The 16,350-nt window shown below is 37.1% G+C and overlaps 1 protein-coding gene across 8 annotated transcripts in view; it reads left to right on the forward strand.

Moving 5' to 3' along the window:
- The window catches only part of tiam1a (TIAM Rac1 associated GEF 1a), a 56,947-nt gene extending 42,439 nt beyond the window's left edge, over positions 1-14,508 (forward strand). For 3 of the 8 annotated variants that reach the window (XM_046860973.1, XM_046860972.1, XM_046860974.1), the window contains 12 exons: positions 5,794-6,006; positions 6,290-6,358; positions 6,588-6,713; positions 6,829-6,937; positions 7,923-8,102; positions 8,556-8,674; positions 8,787-8,895; positions 10,416-10,474; positions 10,909-11,005; positions 11,626-11,713; positions 12,409-12,578; positions 12,686-14,508. In XM_046860973.1, coding sequence (XP_046716929.1) covers positions 5,794-6,006; positions 6,290-6,358; positions 6,588-6,713; positions 6,829-6,937; positions 7,923-8,102; positions 8,556-8,674; positions 8,787-8,895; positions 10,416-10,474; positions 10,909-11,005; positions 11,626-11,713; positions 12,409-12,578; positions 12,686-13,233 — 1,887 coding nt within the window. In that variant the 3' untranslated portion in view covers positions 13,234-14,508. Of the gene's footprint in view, positions 1-1,541; positions 1,731-2,272; positions 2,693-2,982; positions 3,067-5,793; positions 6,007-6,289; positions 6,359-6,587; positions 6,714-6,828; positions 6,938-7,922; positions 8,103-8,555; positions 8,675-8,786; positions 8,896-10,415; positions 10,475-10,908; positions 11,006-11,625; positions 11,714-12,408; positions 12,579-12,685 lie in introns of those variants that run through there. The other 5 variants (XM_046860975.1, XM_046860978.1, XM_046860977.1 and 2 more) reach the window with 5 other exon arrangements.
- Positions 14,509-16,350: the final 1,842 nt, after the last annotated feature.

Genomic DNA, 16,350 nt, shown 5'->3' on the forward strand with positions numbered 1-16,350 from the left:
GTTAGGCCCAGCCATGCTTTGTGTACCCAGATCCCTTTGAATCACACTGCTAGCCAATGCTATAATTCCTTTGGCTATTTATTTTCCAAAGCAAAAAAAGGTGAAAGGAAGGAAGGAAGACACCTTGTTTTAAATTAGACCTTCATTCTAATTGCACGATTACAATTCAGATTGCTTTGTGTTGATAAATTGGGGCAGGTGCTGGAGGAATGGACAGCCGAGCCACACAATAAGGAGAAAGACTTCATTAGTTTTCCCAATGAGTAACGCCTGTGTGCTTTTCTCCTCCTGGTGAGATGATAAGGGTCATTGTTTAAGTACTAGACTAATTAGAGACAAGACTCAATGCTTTGCAAAATCACACTGGAAGGAAAAGACCAAGATGGGGTTCGATAAACTCAAGTTAATTTCACATTTATCACTTTGAAATTGCAGCGTCATGTGGGCTGTGTATGTAGTAGCTCATGCAAATTTCTCTAACATGTTATGGGACTGTTAATTTTTGCAGCCTATCGGACTGTTGATCCCAAACCTACAATACACAATAACTACCCCGAGCACAGCCGATTTAAACTAGTCTAAATGACAGATAGACTGATATCAGACTCTCACTGTTCTTGTAATGTATGCCCAATACTGACAACTTGCCACTTTTTTGACTGCGTCCACTGCTTGCAGTGTATTTTTGATTCTGCTTGCTTAGAGCACTAACATTTTTTGGTCTTTGGTCTGTGAGTTTGTGCTGCACAAAAGTTTATTTGGCATTTTCTGTGTAGTAGTGTAAAAGAATTGAATTGTAAATTGATGTTTAAGGCGCTTTCCATGCACATGACAAATAATTGTAATCATAAACAGTGGCATGACCAAGAATTAATGTCAGGTTTGAGCAAATATACTAAATATACTGAGTTTCAATATTTTGATGTATCGAAAATGATTCTTACTAAACCAGATCTACTTTTTCTTTTTCTCTGGATCCAAATATGCCTCAAATTTTGCTGGCTTTCAACTGAAGGCAGGGTTCTCATGATACTGGTTAATCCTGTTTCTCACTACAGCAGCTGGAAACCAATACAATTATTAAATAGTTAAAATTCACTAAGATTATCATTATATTGTGCTGCTGTTGATCCTCGCTGATTGTGTAGAATACTTGATACAAACAGAATCCAGGACAAATGGAAAACAAATAAATGTGCACTTCTTCTATTAGTGCACACCATCGCACATACTATACAGTACACTAATAGAAGAAGTGCACATTTATTTGTTTTCCATTTGTCCTGGATTCTGTTTGTATTCTCAACATGAACAGAACAATCATCATGAAACCCTTACAGGTTTCCTTAACAGACTTGTTCATTGTGAAACAGCTCGCTGCGCATTTGTCATTTAGCATTGTTATGGTAATAGAGTTTAAATGGAAGAGGGTGATAAGAGGGCATCATTGCTCACTAGGGAAGGAAATGCTTGCCTTCCTGTCCCATGAGTCACTTCTCTGATAAGATGAGTCTTCCTTAAGTGTTTGGCTGTGCTATGTGTGTTTGAGTTGAGAGGTGGGTACTTTGGTGTACAAAGCTACACCTAAAACACAGTGTCCTAGTTCAGATTCCTTTGGCAGCGAAAGAGTCCGTTAACAGGTTTGGACTTGCTGCTTATTCGTTCTCTTACTTTCGACTGCTCCTGTTTTCACCTTATTTCGGTTGCTGGTACTACGTGCATGGATGGAGGTATGGCTCATATTCCGTTGTAACAATTTTCTTACTTTTTGTGAGCTTACTGATGTTTTATTCTGATTAATTCAATTTTGCAGTTTATACAGTAGTGTTAGTTTTACATGGTTTCTGATCAGCTACACTAGTTATAATAAAAATGCTTCCAGTTCTATGCTTGAAATGTCATTTTGGAACTATTGGTTTGGATGTTTTGTGCAGCGTTTTAATGAGAATCTCTGGATTTTAGTGACCATAGTTGAAAATCTGTATGTTGGAGTCCTTGTTTATTTGCATTTCCTTCTGTATGTCGAGATCCACAGCACTTTATTTGCTATATACAGTAGTTGCACTGGAATTCGGTCACACTCGTTCTCCAGGGAAAATAAAAGACAAAGGAAACCAAAAAGCATCACATGTGCATACTGATCCCTTGTTTTTTAATTTTCTTGTTGATGTTGACAGTAGTATTGCTGGTGTTAAGCAACACTAAGCTGTGCATTGCTGGGCAAGTGGGGGCGAGTGACATGACGCTGCTGAGCCTCTCTTTTTTCCCCTCCCCTCCAGTTGCTCTCATCCTCCTCCAGATGGGATTATTATTGTTATTATTTTCTCTCGCTTTCTCCCTGCTCTCTCTCTTTCTCGCTCTTGCACGAGAACTTGTGCCATCTACCCAGAAAACAAACGAGTCAAAGTGAGAGAGGAAAGGATGCAGGGAGGAAACCATTTCGTGGATAAAACACAGAACTAACGAAGGAGACAGACTTTTTTGTCTTATCACACTGGGGAAGCTCTTTAGAGGAGATAAGTTCAAGCTCATGCTGAAAGAGCTGAATTGGGTTGGGTCCTGTTTTTAGCCATCATTCTGTTGTGACGTTTATAAACGTTTGGATAAGCATGTCTGTCCTGTGGAGGAATAGGAGCTCCAAGCATTCCGCCGAGTCTGTCTATGACATGTTGCAGCTGGTGAGCTAACCTGTGTGAGTGTGTGAGTGTTTTTGTATACATGCATGAATGAACATGCGTGTGTGCTATGGGAATTATTCCATAAGCACTCTTTCTATGTGTATGATCTTTAAAGTTGAATTTTATTTAACATGTTGTATATGTATTAGTGTTTTTCTTTTTTTTTTTAATTCTTGATCACTTCTGTTCAGGGAAATAAATAGTTAGTTCCAAAAGATGGTGCATGTTAATTCTACTCTTTAGTGCTTGTCTGAGCAGTTTAAAGGAGACAGTGATGAGCTGTCATTCTGTCTCTGTGTATTAGGAGAAAAGCCAAGCTGCTGGCAGCCACATCTGTCCTTTCCACTTGCTGTCCTCGGGGATCTGTTCCACCTCTGCTGTTAGTCAGGTTGGGAACACCAGGATTGTGCAGGGTCCAAACACTTTGTCATAACTTAATAATGAGCGAAAAATATAAATCTGTCATAGGTATTCATTTTCATGACAGCATTAGTTATTACAGTGCACTGGAGTTTGCATGGCAAATATAAATTTATATATTTATTTACTATATATTTATGCAAATTATATGATCTGTGTGAAATTGTTTGTGTTTTTGTAATGATATCTGTGTGAAACATTTTTTTAAATATGAATTTTAACCATATATAGCTGATGCAGCACACAGTGAAATGAGACAATGTTTCTCCTTAACAATTCACCCTTAAGTCCTTCTCAAGAAGATTTAATAATTACACCATGCACGGTCACTTCATGAAATGGGAAATGTGAAAATGTTTTTTGCTTTCTTAGTCTTATTTATACAAAGCAATTTTATATATATACAGTATATATACAGATCAGGCATAACATTATGACATCATAATACCAGTGAAATCAGTAAAACACTGATTATCTCTTCATATATATTATGGAAAAGAATTGGGCAGCAAGTAAATATTTTGTCCTCAAAGTCGAAGTGTTAGAAGCAGGAAAAATGGGTGAGTGTAAGGATTTGTGTGAGTCCAAATCTTTTGGGCTGTTCCCGGTCTGCAGTGGTCAGTACCTATCAAAAGTGGTCCAAGGAAGAAACAGTGATGAACTGGTGACAGGGTAATGGGTAGCCAAGGCTCATTGATGCACGTGGAGAAAGAAGGCTGGCCCGTGTGGTCCGATCCAACAGAGGAGCTCCTGTAGCTCAAATTGATAAAGAAATTAATGCTGTTAATGCTCGACAGGTCACGAGTGTTTTGGCAGCAAAAGGGAAACCCAACACAATATTAGGCAGCTGGTCATAATGTTATGCCCGATTCATGTACATAGTATTAATACTCATGTGCTGCATTTCCTTTCAGGTTCTGCAAATGCTCTAGATACCTCATCTAATCTAGTCATCTTTTATCAGTTTTTTTTTTTTTATCCAACTCATCAAAAAGAAAATCAGTTTACTTTTCTAAATACTTTCTTTTTTCTACATAATCTTCATGTTGTTGTTTTGTTGTTGCATAACCAGAGCAAAGATATTTAGCATTTTTACTGAGCTGTGGTGGCTATTTGTTTTCATTGTTTAATGTACGAGACTGCATGCTGAGTTAAAGTCTCAAGTTCCATTGTTGCTTCAGAGCTGCTCCTATTTTTCGGTTGTTTGCGAAGTTTTCTGCTTTAACGATAATTGTCTATAATTAACTGGAGTCGGCAGTATATTTGTGTGTGTATGTGGGCGTAAGTGTGTGTACGTGTGCGTCTATAAAACTAAAGCGTTTCCAGTAAATCCGGCTGCTCCACATTTTTGTCTTTGAGCTTCCTTCAACACATTGTAACCCAGTTAACAGTGAGCTTAAAAACTAACCCTTAAAATCACATTTGTATGAATCACTCATGTGAGCGTGATCAAGCACTAGAGCAATTCACATTCTCATGATGTTCATTGTGTTTATGAAGCAAGGCATGCTGCTTGGTTTCTCACACAACTTACAATTAGAGGACAAAAATAATTAAGCTGAGTTTTCCGTTTGATGGATAAAGTGGCACTGGGTTCCAAGTGGCAAGAAATGTGTTTCTCCTATTAAATCTCAAAAAAACATCCACTCTCCAAGAGAGCCAAGAACGGCTGTTGTGACTGGGTGGAAAGGATGCTTTTACTCTCTACCCTTTGGAGTGAAATTAACCATCTTTGGAGCTCATGTATGTGGAAGGGCAAATTGCACTTTCTTCTAAATAGTTTGAGCTGCAGTGGGACATAGCATGACTGGAAAAAAACCTAAGTGACCCCACATGTTTTAGAGGAAGCATGGTTTTCCACCCTTCCATGTTGGTGGCAGTGATAACTGGGTGAGAATGAAGTGATGTATGGTATTTAGCCCAACAACAATACGTTTTAAAACAAACAAAAATAACAAAAAAAGATAATTGTCCAAAACACTTTTTATTAAAGAACAAAAAAATGTAAATAGATTTTTAGCTGTGTGAGAAGACTGCAGAAAGAACATTACTTATAATCTTACATTCCAGTGCTCATGGTAGTTCTCACTCTCCAGTGTTCTGTATTGTTTAACGAATATATTCACACTCTTGATATCACCCAAATGAGGATGGGTTCCCCTTTTGAATCTGGTCCCTCTCAAGGTTTCTTCCTCATGTAATCTTGCTCATCAGGGACAAATACACACCATTCACCTTAACTCCTAAATTCTGTTAAGATGCTTTGAGACAATGTCTTTTGTAAAAAGCGCTATGGAAATAGTGCTTTGTATTACTAATACTTTGTATTATTGACTTGACTTTGTATTACATCATCATAAATCTGAAGGGTCTGTTTCATACCATTTGCTCTATTCTTTTAAAATCCAAAATATTTCATTTGAATGCTAATGTATGTTCACAACATAAAATCACAGAAAGAATACAGAACTTAGCTATTTTTATTTTGTCTTATATTTGGGATTGTGTTTTGAGTTATGATTTAATCACCATGTTAATAGTAGACCTTTTGTCATCTGTTAACCAGCATTAGCATTTACATTGCTTCCTCTAGTGTGGTACCCTGTGTTATTACTGACATTATATAATGGTTGCCTTTCTTTCTTCTCTCTCTCTCTCTCTCTCTCTCTCTCTCTCTCTCTCTCTCTCTCTCCAGAGCACAGAGCAAATGACTGCATTCTGCCGCAGCCTTCATGACATGAATTCTCCAGAGCCTGTTGCATACTCGCCCTCATCCTCCTCCTCCTCATGTGCTCCCAGCCCTGTCTCTCCGGTACCTGTTCCTTCCACACTGCGTCAGCTCTCCGATGCTGACAAATTGCGCAAGGTTATAAGTGAGCTGGTGGACACAGAGCGCACCTATGTGAAGGTCAGAACCTGCTGTTGCATAGCCTTGATGTGTGTGACACATGTACACATTGGGGATACAGCTATCATGTCAGAAAACTACATTTACTGAATCTATTCAGTGAATGACTGAAGTATAAGGGAATATAAATGATGGAGTCCCTGATTTGAATACAATTACTTAATGTTCTGGTTGCAGACAAAGACAGCTACATTCTACTAGTTATTTCTATAAAAAGTTTGTGTTGAAAATGCAGATGAAGTCTCTTTTGTTTTCTGTAACACCTCACTTTTTCTTTTCATAGGACCTACATTTTGTGATCGAGAGATACCGGACTCCTCTGCAGAAGGAACATTTTCTGTCACAGGATGAGGTGCGTGCCAGTACTGACTGATTTCTGTAGAACTGTGATTCATAACTTGTTGAATTTTGTTGAACTGGATGTACCTTAAAAAAAAATTCAGAATCAAAAGTAAAATGTAATTTTACTGTAGTTTTTGGGGCTTGTTAGTAAAAGAGTGTAGAAAGAGCTGTGCACTGATATTCATTAAATGGCAGAAAGGTCATTGCTGTGTGCTAATGTGTTGTCTGTGTGTTTATAGTTGGATGTGCTTTTTGGGAACTTGCCAGAGATGGTTGAGTTTCAAGTGGAGTTTCTCAAGACTCTGGAAGATGGAACACGATTGGTTCCAGACTTAGACAAGCTTGAGAGAGTGGATCAGTTCAAGGTGCTGTTACCAAACCATAATTGTTTTACCAGTGGAGTGGAAATCTATTGCCTGTAGAAAACCTATTTTAATATTAATCCTGTTTTGTATAAAATTTCCTTCCTCTGCTCCACAGAAAGTGCTGTTCTCTCTTGGTGGCTCATTCCTCTACTATGCAGACCGCTTCAAAATTTACAGTGCTTTTTGTGCCAGTCATACAAAAGTCCCAAAAGTCCTCACCAAAGGTAAGCCCAGGCACCATTTACTCTCTTTTTCTAGTACTTTGATGACTGTGCCAGAAAACCTGGCTGTTTTTGCATTTATTAAAGTATGGGCTTAGAGACCAAATGAGAATAATGAGAATGACTGTCAGAATATCTGAGCTTAAAAATACAAATGTAAATACAGATTTATAGGCATTTAGATGTCTGAAAAGACCCATTAGCAACAGTTTAAAAGATGTGATGGCTTAAGGATTCTCAGAGGAAGTATGTTGCCTTCACCCTGGATCGCCTAATGACTAAGATTTGAAGGTTTATAATCATCAACCCAAATCTATGTAAAATTCTATTTAATTAAAGGCAGTAGAACATGTATGGTCCTTCCTAACTGTTAATTCATGAAGTGTCCCATAGTTGGTGTTTTTCTGAGTCATGTTTGTTTGGCACATTTTTCATTGCATAGCAGTTTGCTTGGCAGTGTGTGAAGTACTTATGGAGAGTAGAGCAGGAAAATGAACAGTATTCAGCCAATTGTTTAGCAACCCCCAACACACACACACACACACACACACATACACACACACACACACACACACACACACACACACACACACACACACACACACACACACACACTCACTTACTCACTCAATGTAAGTAAAAGGGTTATTGTTTAATGCATAGACTGGAGTAAACATGTGCTTTTAGAAAAACTGGACCCCTTAACTTTAAAATAAATTAATATTATATTAAAAAAAGCATTAAATATAGCACTTTAATATCTTTGTTTAATAATTGTTGAACTGTGAACATATGTATCAGTGAATAGATCAAAAAGCAAGAAAGCATAATTACAATAATCATTGATTAAAGAGATCTTTATATCTATATTTTATATATATGTTTTACACTAAGATACACACCATCTTGAAAGCTATTTACATAAAGGCTGTTGTGACTGTTCCCTTGTTTGAAACATTTTTTTCTCCCTCTGTCTGGGTAAAAATAGCTAAAACAGACCCTGAGTTTAAAGCATTCCTTGCCAAGAGAAACCCAAGGCAGCAACACTCATCCACTCTGGAGTCCTACCTGATCAAGCCAATCCAGAGGGTACTGAAATACCCTCTGCTGCTCAGAGAGCTCTACTGTCTCACGGACCCTGATAGTGAGGAGCACTACCATCTCAATGGTAAATACAAAAAAATAATGTGTCTTTTATAGGACCAACAATAATCACAATTCATAATATTCAATATTCATGAATAGGCTACTAAATTACAGTGATTTCCCATTTACAGTTTTTGTGAAACAGCAAATGCTTCCACAAAGACCAAAATCTAAGAAATCTTTTATTTTATTTTATTTTTCATAAAATATTATGAATACTTTCATTTTTGATAACCACTGATGCAAAGAAACCACTGGTCCGGCCTACTCTACAATCAATGTCATTGTTCCATATTCCATAAGCTGATGGCTAAAGCAACCAAAATCATCAAAAGTTCATAATCTATAACTCTGATAAAATATCTATAATATTTTGATCATCTTTTGGAACATTACTTGAGATTCCTTTTCAATACAGCATAGTAAGTTCATTCCTTCATAGACTGACTATTGGCATTGTTTTTTTCATATCCAGTTGCTATGAACGCAATGAATAAAGTAGCCAGTCACATCAATGAAATGCAGAAGATCCATGAGGAGTACGGAGCTGTTTTTGACCAGCTCATCAGTGAGCAGAGTACCGACAAGAAAGAGGTAATTTAGCTGATAAACCCTGTTTAAAATGAGTTTGGCCAAAAAGTAGTGTTATATACTTATATACTTATAAATTCGTACAAAGTAAGATTCTACATTATGTGTGTTTCAGGTGGCTGATTTATCTATGGGTGACCTGCTACTGCATGCTACTGTGGTTTGGATTAATCCTCCATCTTCCCTTATGAAGGGAAAGAAAGACCCAGAGCTTGCTGCCTTTGGTAAGTATCTCTCTCTCTCTCTCTCTCTCTCTCTCTCTCTCTCTCTCTCTCTCTCTCTCTCTCTCTCTCTCTCTGTTCATGTCTGTATGATATGAAGGGAGAGAAAAAGTGGTACACCGCTTCCTGAAATAGAATCTATTCTTTTATTCATTACTTTATCTTTGCACTTACTGTCACCCTTTCTGGAAAATGACTTGTGTAAAAGTTAAAGCAACTCATAAAGAAAGTATTAAGTTTGAAAGCAATCTACTGATGACCTACATTTCTGCTTTTAAACCTTCCTGCAACAGATTACTTTCACTGGTTGCTGGAGGTAATTATATAGTGTTCATCTGTAAAAAGACTCTCTAAGTGTAGAGATGTTGACATTTTGACAGCGGAGGGATTAGTGTTAATTTTATCGTTAATTTAGTGTTATATTGATGTACTGATTGTTTAGCTGAAGAGTGAATTAATTACATTATGTTATTATACAGTAATGCGATTACAGTTTATATAGTTTATATCTGTCTCAGGATTAGAAATGAGTTTATTAGAGGGACAGTGCATGTAGGACATTTTGGGGATAAAGTGAGAGAGGCCCAATTGATTTGGTTTGGACATGTGCAGAGGAGGGACATTGGGTATATCGGTAGGAGAATGCTGAGGATGGAGCTGCCAGGAAGGAGGAAAAGAGGAAGACCAAGGAGGAGGTTTATGGATGTGGTGAGGGAGGACATGCAGGTAGTTGGTTTCAAAAGAGCCAGATGTATAGGACAAAGTAGTATGGAGACATATGATCCGCTGTGGTGACCTCTAATGGGAGCAGCTGAAAAAAAAAGAAGAAGAAGAAGAAGCATGTTAACATTTCTATTTCTATCCATGTACAATTTTAGCTTCAAAAATCTAAAAATGTTTTCTACATAACCAAAAAAGGGTATTTTTATTGATCATGGTTGTAATTAGTGCAGATTTGGTAGCTATCAAAGAACATATTGAACATTATCATTTGTCAGATAGTTTACTGTTCTGTAGATGCAAACAATGTTGACTGAAAATAAAAAACCCAAATAATAAAATTAAAGAAGATAAAATAGCTATTGCACTTAAGTTAAAGTTATTCAATATTGACCAATGGTAAAGGACAACCTAAAGTTTAATGTGGGATAATAACTATTCTCAAAACATAGGGGGATGGAAGCACAGTATTTCTGCTTTGTTATCATATACCACTGCCCATGGCTGCTTGGGAAAGCACAGCTGGTGCTATGCACAATGATATTGCTTTTATTAGTCTTTAAAGAAAATCTGAAAAGAAAGAATGTACATAGCCAGGTAACATTAAAGTTGATTTGCCCATAAATCTCGGTTGGAGGTTATCCTTTTAAATGCAAAACTAAAAGGATGATAAAAAAAAATAAAGGAACATAGAGCCCCAAGTGCCTTTTAGTCAACCATCTGTGCTGAAGAATTCTATTACATTCTGGCATGCTTTCTGATTTCCCATGCCTAATGCCTTTCTCTATGCTTTTCTTTTTCAGTTTTCAAGACGGCCATAGTTTTTGTGTACAAAGATTGCTCCAAGCAAAAGAAGAAAATTGTGAGTGCTTTTGGACCCCCTCTTTTTCTTTTATTATACAATAAGAGAATTACAGCATGGGCAATACAAGTCTGGTCCTGACAGCATGATTACTGTTAACGCATGTATGCTTGGCCCTTTGTGCCGTACTTTGTGTACGTCTGCAATAAAAATGTCAGAGGAGAAAACTCTTTGAAAGTTCTCATTAGTTGTGAAAACAGCTATAGATAACCAGGACTTCCTCTGACCTTACTAACTGCAGACTTCGGCACAGTATGCAAATTATTTTCTCTGAGATATTTTTCCAAATTATGAGAAATATCTCATCATACATATGCCTGTTCTCCTGAAGGTGGCCAATAATTTTAAACTAGACCCTTTCGCCTGTGACTTTATGAATTGTTATAGTTTGTACTTTATATATGTCTTTATACTTTTTCTTTCTTTCGCTGTAGGGAACGTCTCACAAAGGCTTTGTTTCTGATGAGAGAGACCCATTTCGATTCAGGCATATGATTCCTTCAGATGCCCTCCAAGTCCGCAATACTACCAGTGAGTCAACCATATAGTGTCTTTCATTCCACCACTTTCCTATTTAAAAGGCAGATTGAGATTTTGAATATGTGTTGGAAACAAATTATTTAAACAATTTGATGTACACTCAAGATGCCATGTGAGCTTGACAAAAAAAAAACCCAAGTGTGTCTACTACTGTGCTTGTTTTATTTTTATATATATATATATATATATATATATATATATATATATATATATATATATATATATATATATGGCCAATAATTATTTCTATTAGAAGATTTCTATTTGAAGATTCAATAATCCTATGAAATCAGAGTCGCATAGAGATAACTATTCCATGCAATTTCCCAAAGATATAACATATTCTATTTTTTTTAAACACTGTCAATATTTCATATGTAGATGTTAAATATCCTATGTATTTAGTTATAACATGGACAATTGCAGTGCATGTTTTTCAGTAAATGGGAAAGTAGTGGCTCCATGCTCTGCCTTTTATCATTAAACAAAATCTCTTAAATCCCTGCAGTCTTCCACTTTTTAATTTGTAATTTATTTTTGCACCATTACATGCTGTGTTCAAAGTTGAAAATCTATTAAACAAATGTAATTCTTTTCCCTATGTTTTCAAGATTCAGATGGAACAGCAGTATGTGAGATAGTTCACATAAGATCTGAGTCTGAAGGAAGGCCAGAGAGGACTTTTCATCTGTGTTGTAGGTAAGACTGGAACCATGTGACCATCACATGGTACGTGTTTTCTAGTGCATGGCTAGTATATGATTTAATAGTAGGTTATACTCTGCTAGGGTCCCCTGGTGGTCTAGTGGTTAGGATGCGGCACGCTCACCACTGCAGCCCGGGTTCAATTCCCGGTCAGGGAACCGACCCCAGTCATTAGTGTTGCACAAGCCAGTGCACTCTTAGTGCCGGTCCCAAGCCCGAATAAATGGGGAGGGTTGTGTTAGGAAGGGCATCCAGCGTAAAAACATGCCAAATCAAACATGCAGATCATGAAAACGGATGATCCTCTGTGGTGACCCCTAATGGGAGAAGCTGAAAGAAAGTTTATACTCTGCTTAATCACAACAGTGTAATACTACTACACACTACTAGTTTTTCCTCTGATCATTGGTGTCGCTAAAGAATCTTTTACCAAAAGCGTCATTTGACGCCAGAAAAGAAATTTCATTATTTTATTTTTATCTTTGAAAGTCATGCATTTAATTTACAATGGAAGACTGGGATTATGTTGTTGTTGTTTTCAGAAATAATAATAAATTAACTGCAAATTTGTTAAAAGCAGCTATTTTGGGGCTACATACATTATTCTATTGCCTAGGACATGAACCTGTTGTATCAGCTATGCAACAAACAAACATGTAATGATCACTTCACTTTTTCTTTTATTCCAGTTCCTCTGAGAGTAAAAGGGACTTCCTGAAAACAGTGCACTCTGTCTTAAGGGACAAACAGCGTCGGCAGCTGTTAAAGACAGAGAGTTTGCCTCATAGTCAGCAGTATATTCCATTTGGAGGAAAACGCTTTTTCGCACTGAAAGGAGTCAGGCCCATAAACAGAGCAGGTAAACCTCCAAATCCTTTATTTTTGTGTTAGACCTGCATAGCATCTACTGATCAAGCCAAGAGACCTCAGTGCTAAAACTGTTTTTTTTTTCCTTCTCCTTTTCAGTTTCAGCTCCACCTGGAAACCTGGGCCGAAAAAGACTTGTACGCAATCGCTTCACCATCAACACCGACATTGTCTTTGACAACTGCACCAGTCAAGACTCCACAGTTTTTCCTCAGAGAGATCATGTGTCTCCATCCCAGAATAATCATAGGACGGATGGAGACACCGACCACTGGGTAGAAGAGCAGTTTGACTTGCAGCTGTATGACAGACAGACAGACGTAAAGGAGACAGACATCCTCAGCGATGATGACGAATACTGCGAGTCTGTCAAAGGTTCTTCTGCTGAGCCTAGCCTGGAAGAGTCTTTCGAAGCTCTTATAGCCGAAGTAGAGGAGGAACAAAAGAACGAGGACAAGAAGGACAAAGACATAGCTCCCAGCAAAGGTTCAGAAAACAAGCTGCCGGAAAAGTCCCTTGGCCATCTAAGGTTGACTCCGCTACGTAAGCAGTGTGCTGTAGAAGACAATGTGCCTCAGAGGGAGGTGGAGGTTATCTGGGTTCGCAGAGACGATTTTAACGGTGGCTGCGGCACTGATATCTTCTGAAGTCGATTTTACAAGTCCTTTGTCTTTACTGTCAGACAAAATGTCAAAGGAAATGGTTGCTGGTGTAAATACATTCGACAGCTGCTTAAATAAGCAATATGGGTCAACATCATAAAACCCAAGTCCCTGCACATCTTTGGATGAAGTTACACGATATCTGAACTCTTCATTTCTTAAGCAGTTTATTGGGACTGGATGGGATGACTTAAGATGCTGAAAAACATCTGAATGGGATCACACAGTAATTGGGGACAGCCATATGTTTCCAAACCGTAAACACACTGACATGCTGCATGATGTGCACTCATATCCTGTAGGCAGCTACACTTCCTTTTCAAACCTAGTTGCCAAAATAATTATTTTTGTAAAACCGCTAGGATCGTGGGTCAGTCCTGTTTTCATAGCTTATGACCGCTGTTCTTTACTCAAGGGCTGTGTGTGTGTTAGTGATGTCCAGAACCCCATGGCTAAACTCAAGCCTCATCTTACTCAACAGCACCATGCAGATCACATTGTCCAGAGCACAAAAGCATATCATTGCTATTATGATCCTCTGAAAGCCACCGTTTACGATTTCTCAGCGACATCCTTGATCTTTCTTTTTCTTTTGATTTTACAGCATGCCCTCCAGTCCAGTATTACCCAGCCCTAACCACTTAAAGGGATATTTTAAATTATTATTATGGATCCTGCTGTACTTGAATTTTCTATCACAGTTGTTTTGGGAAGGTGTAAAGCCTTGACCTTTTAGCCCTGCACACTGCAATGACCTGAGTGCTTTTGGTTTCAAGTACCAAACTAGTCACAATTTATCTTTATAAAGGTATACTACTGAATTACACACCCACGTAAAGTCGTCACTGACACACTATTTGATATGACATCACCAATCTCACTTGATATCATGAACTACACTTGAACAGTTCGAAAGGCAGTGAATTAGAATTAAATCAGGTGACATATAAGGTTTTGATGAATTCGGACGTTTTGTTGTGTTTTGCACAACGATTGTTTTGATCATGGTGGACAGAGCGTATTTCTGAAAGAGAAGTTATATTTTTTAAATGTATGTGAAATGATGTAAAATGCAATCACTTCCTGTATATGTGCTTTTGAAAACTTTTGGCTGAGATGCATTGTAAAAAAAAAAACTGTAAATATTCTTCAACTTTTACATTGTGCATTTTTGAAAATGTACGCTCACAGTTTCGTGAACTATTATTATTGCGCTTCTTAAATAAAAGTTCTTTATTTATATCGCCATTTTAACATGGATTGCTTGAGTATAATGTGCATTATTGATTAATTCACACATAAACTTGACTTAGTAATAAGGGTGTCACAGCAAGTGAATAGAGACAGATGCAAATTTATTGAAAACAGTCAGACAAACAAATCCCAGTAAAATTCCCAAATCGTAATAAAAGTACGTGCAAAGTTCAGTCAAGGTGCAAACAACAAAGATGAGACAAATCCAACAATCAAAACAAACAGATAAAATCCAGAGTTTTGGTAAGTCAAAAGTGGAAAAATATAGAGCTGGTACAACTTAGGCTTCTTATAAAGTAAGTGTGAGAAATAATTGCTTACAAGTGTGTGGTTAGTAGTCAGGTGACTGAATGTAATAGAGTCAGTTGGGGAAAGTGTAATTTCTGGCTGCCATATTTGTAAGCTGCGGTGTGTTCTGGAAAACAGAGTTCACTGAGGTTGTTTGACAAAGGGAGAGAGTGAAACAAACAACCAAAAAAACCCCAAAAAAACCAGATATTTGACCAATTTAACATCAAGTTTAAAATTCTAGTTTCAGTAGTGTCTTAAAAAATGCCAATGGTTGCAACTATATACAGTGCATCTGTCTAATAAAACGTTTACTAAAAGCATTTACCCTTTTTATAGTTATGAATTAGATGCTTATATATATAATCAGGAAGAAGCACCTGCCTTTTGTAATCTATGTGTTCCAGTAAATTAATATCAAACAGTCATGTGGGACTGCATATGGATGTACTGACACTTGTAATAACACTTATATTAAAGTAATGTAGTAATTTGGATGTAAAAAAAAAAAATGGTTGAGCGAAGAAACGGGGGAATAAAAAAAAGAATAAACAAAGTTTTTAGATAAAAAGGAACTGTTCAAACAGAGCTCTTAAAACAATTGAAAAAGCTCTTGCTGTAATTAAACTTGTATTCAGAATCTGGTGAATGCTCCACTTAGAATTAATTGTGCTTTTGGGAAAAGAGCATTTGGTACTCTTTAAAGTGCTATTTAAATGACAAATTATATAAATAAATGTATTGGGCCTAACCTGACCTAACCTGTAGTACTTTACAGACATTAAAAATACCCCAACATATCGTTCGCCCAAACAATATACTGGATGCCAGCAACTGCCCCAGGCTGGTCTTTGATGCTTAGATGGGTATATTTTGTCTTGTGTAACTGCCAACTTGCACATATTTTCCAATATTGTTTCAGTTAGGTAGCTACCCAGGTGGCACACTTAATAAAAATGGTAATATTTGATGAGTAAAATCAGGTCTATCAGCTGCATTTACTGAACCCCAGTACAGCCTGTGTTGACCTTTAATTTGGGTCACTCTGCTATATATGAGAAAAGGGAAATAAGGAGTATATTGCTATTTGAAAATAATTTTTGATTAAAAAAGACCAGCCTCATGTTGCTCATTAGAGGTCACTGAATAGATGTATTACACACTGAAGTCTATAGTGCAATAAATTGGATTGTTTCTTATTGTACTAAATATTTTACCGAACTAGAACTTTGAAAATAAATCTGCATTAATTAAACAGATTACAGAAACATGGTTTCTATGTCTTTATACATTTTTAAATATTGGTAAGTCATAAGTGAAAGGAACCAAGGCATCTTAAATTTTTTATATAATGTTTGGTACAATGCAACATTTATTTTTGTGCCAAGGCCCTTCATAGGAAAACGTTTGTGTACCTCTGGTTTGCTAGAGTACATTTCACTGACCTGTGGGGGGAAAAAAACCTGTGTTCATAATGAGAAAATAAAAATTCACTAGATGGCGCCATTCTACACCTTAAAAAAAATTGTTCCGTAGAGCTCATCTTGGGATCTTGTAGTT

This window comes from Silurus meridionalis, chromosome 11, assembly GCF_014805685.1.
Source record: "Silurus meridionalis isolate SWU-2019-XX chromosome 11, ASM1480568v1, whole genome shotgun sequence".
NCBI classification, from domain to species: Eukaryota; Metazoa; Chordata; class Actinopteri; order Siluriformes; family Siluridae; genus Silurus; species Silurus meridionalis.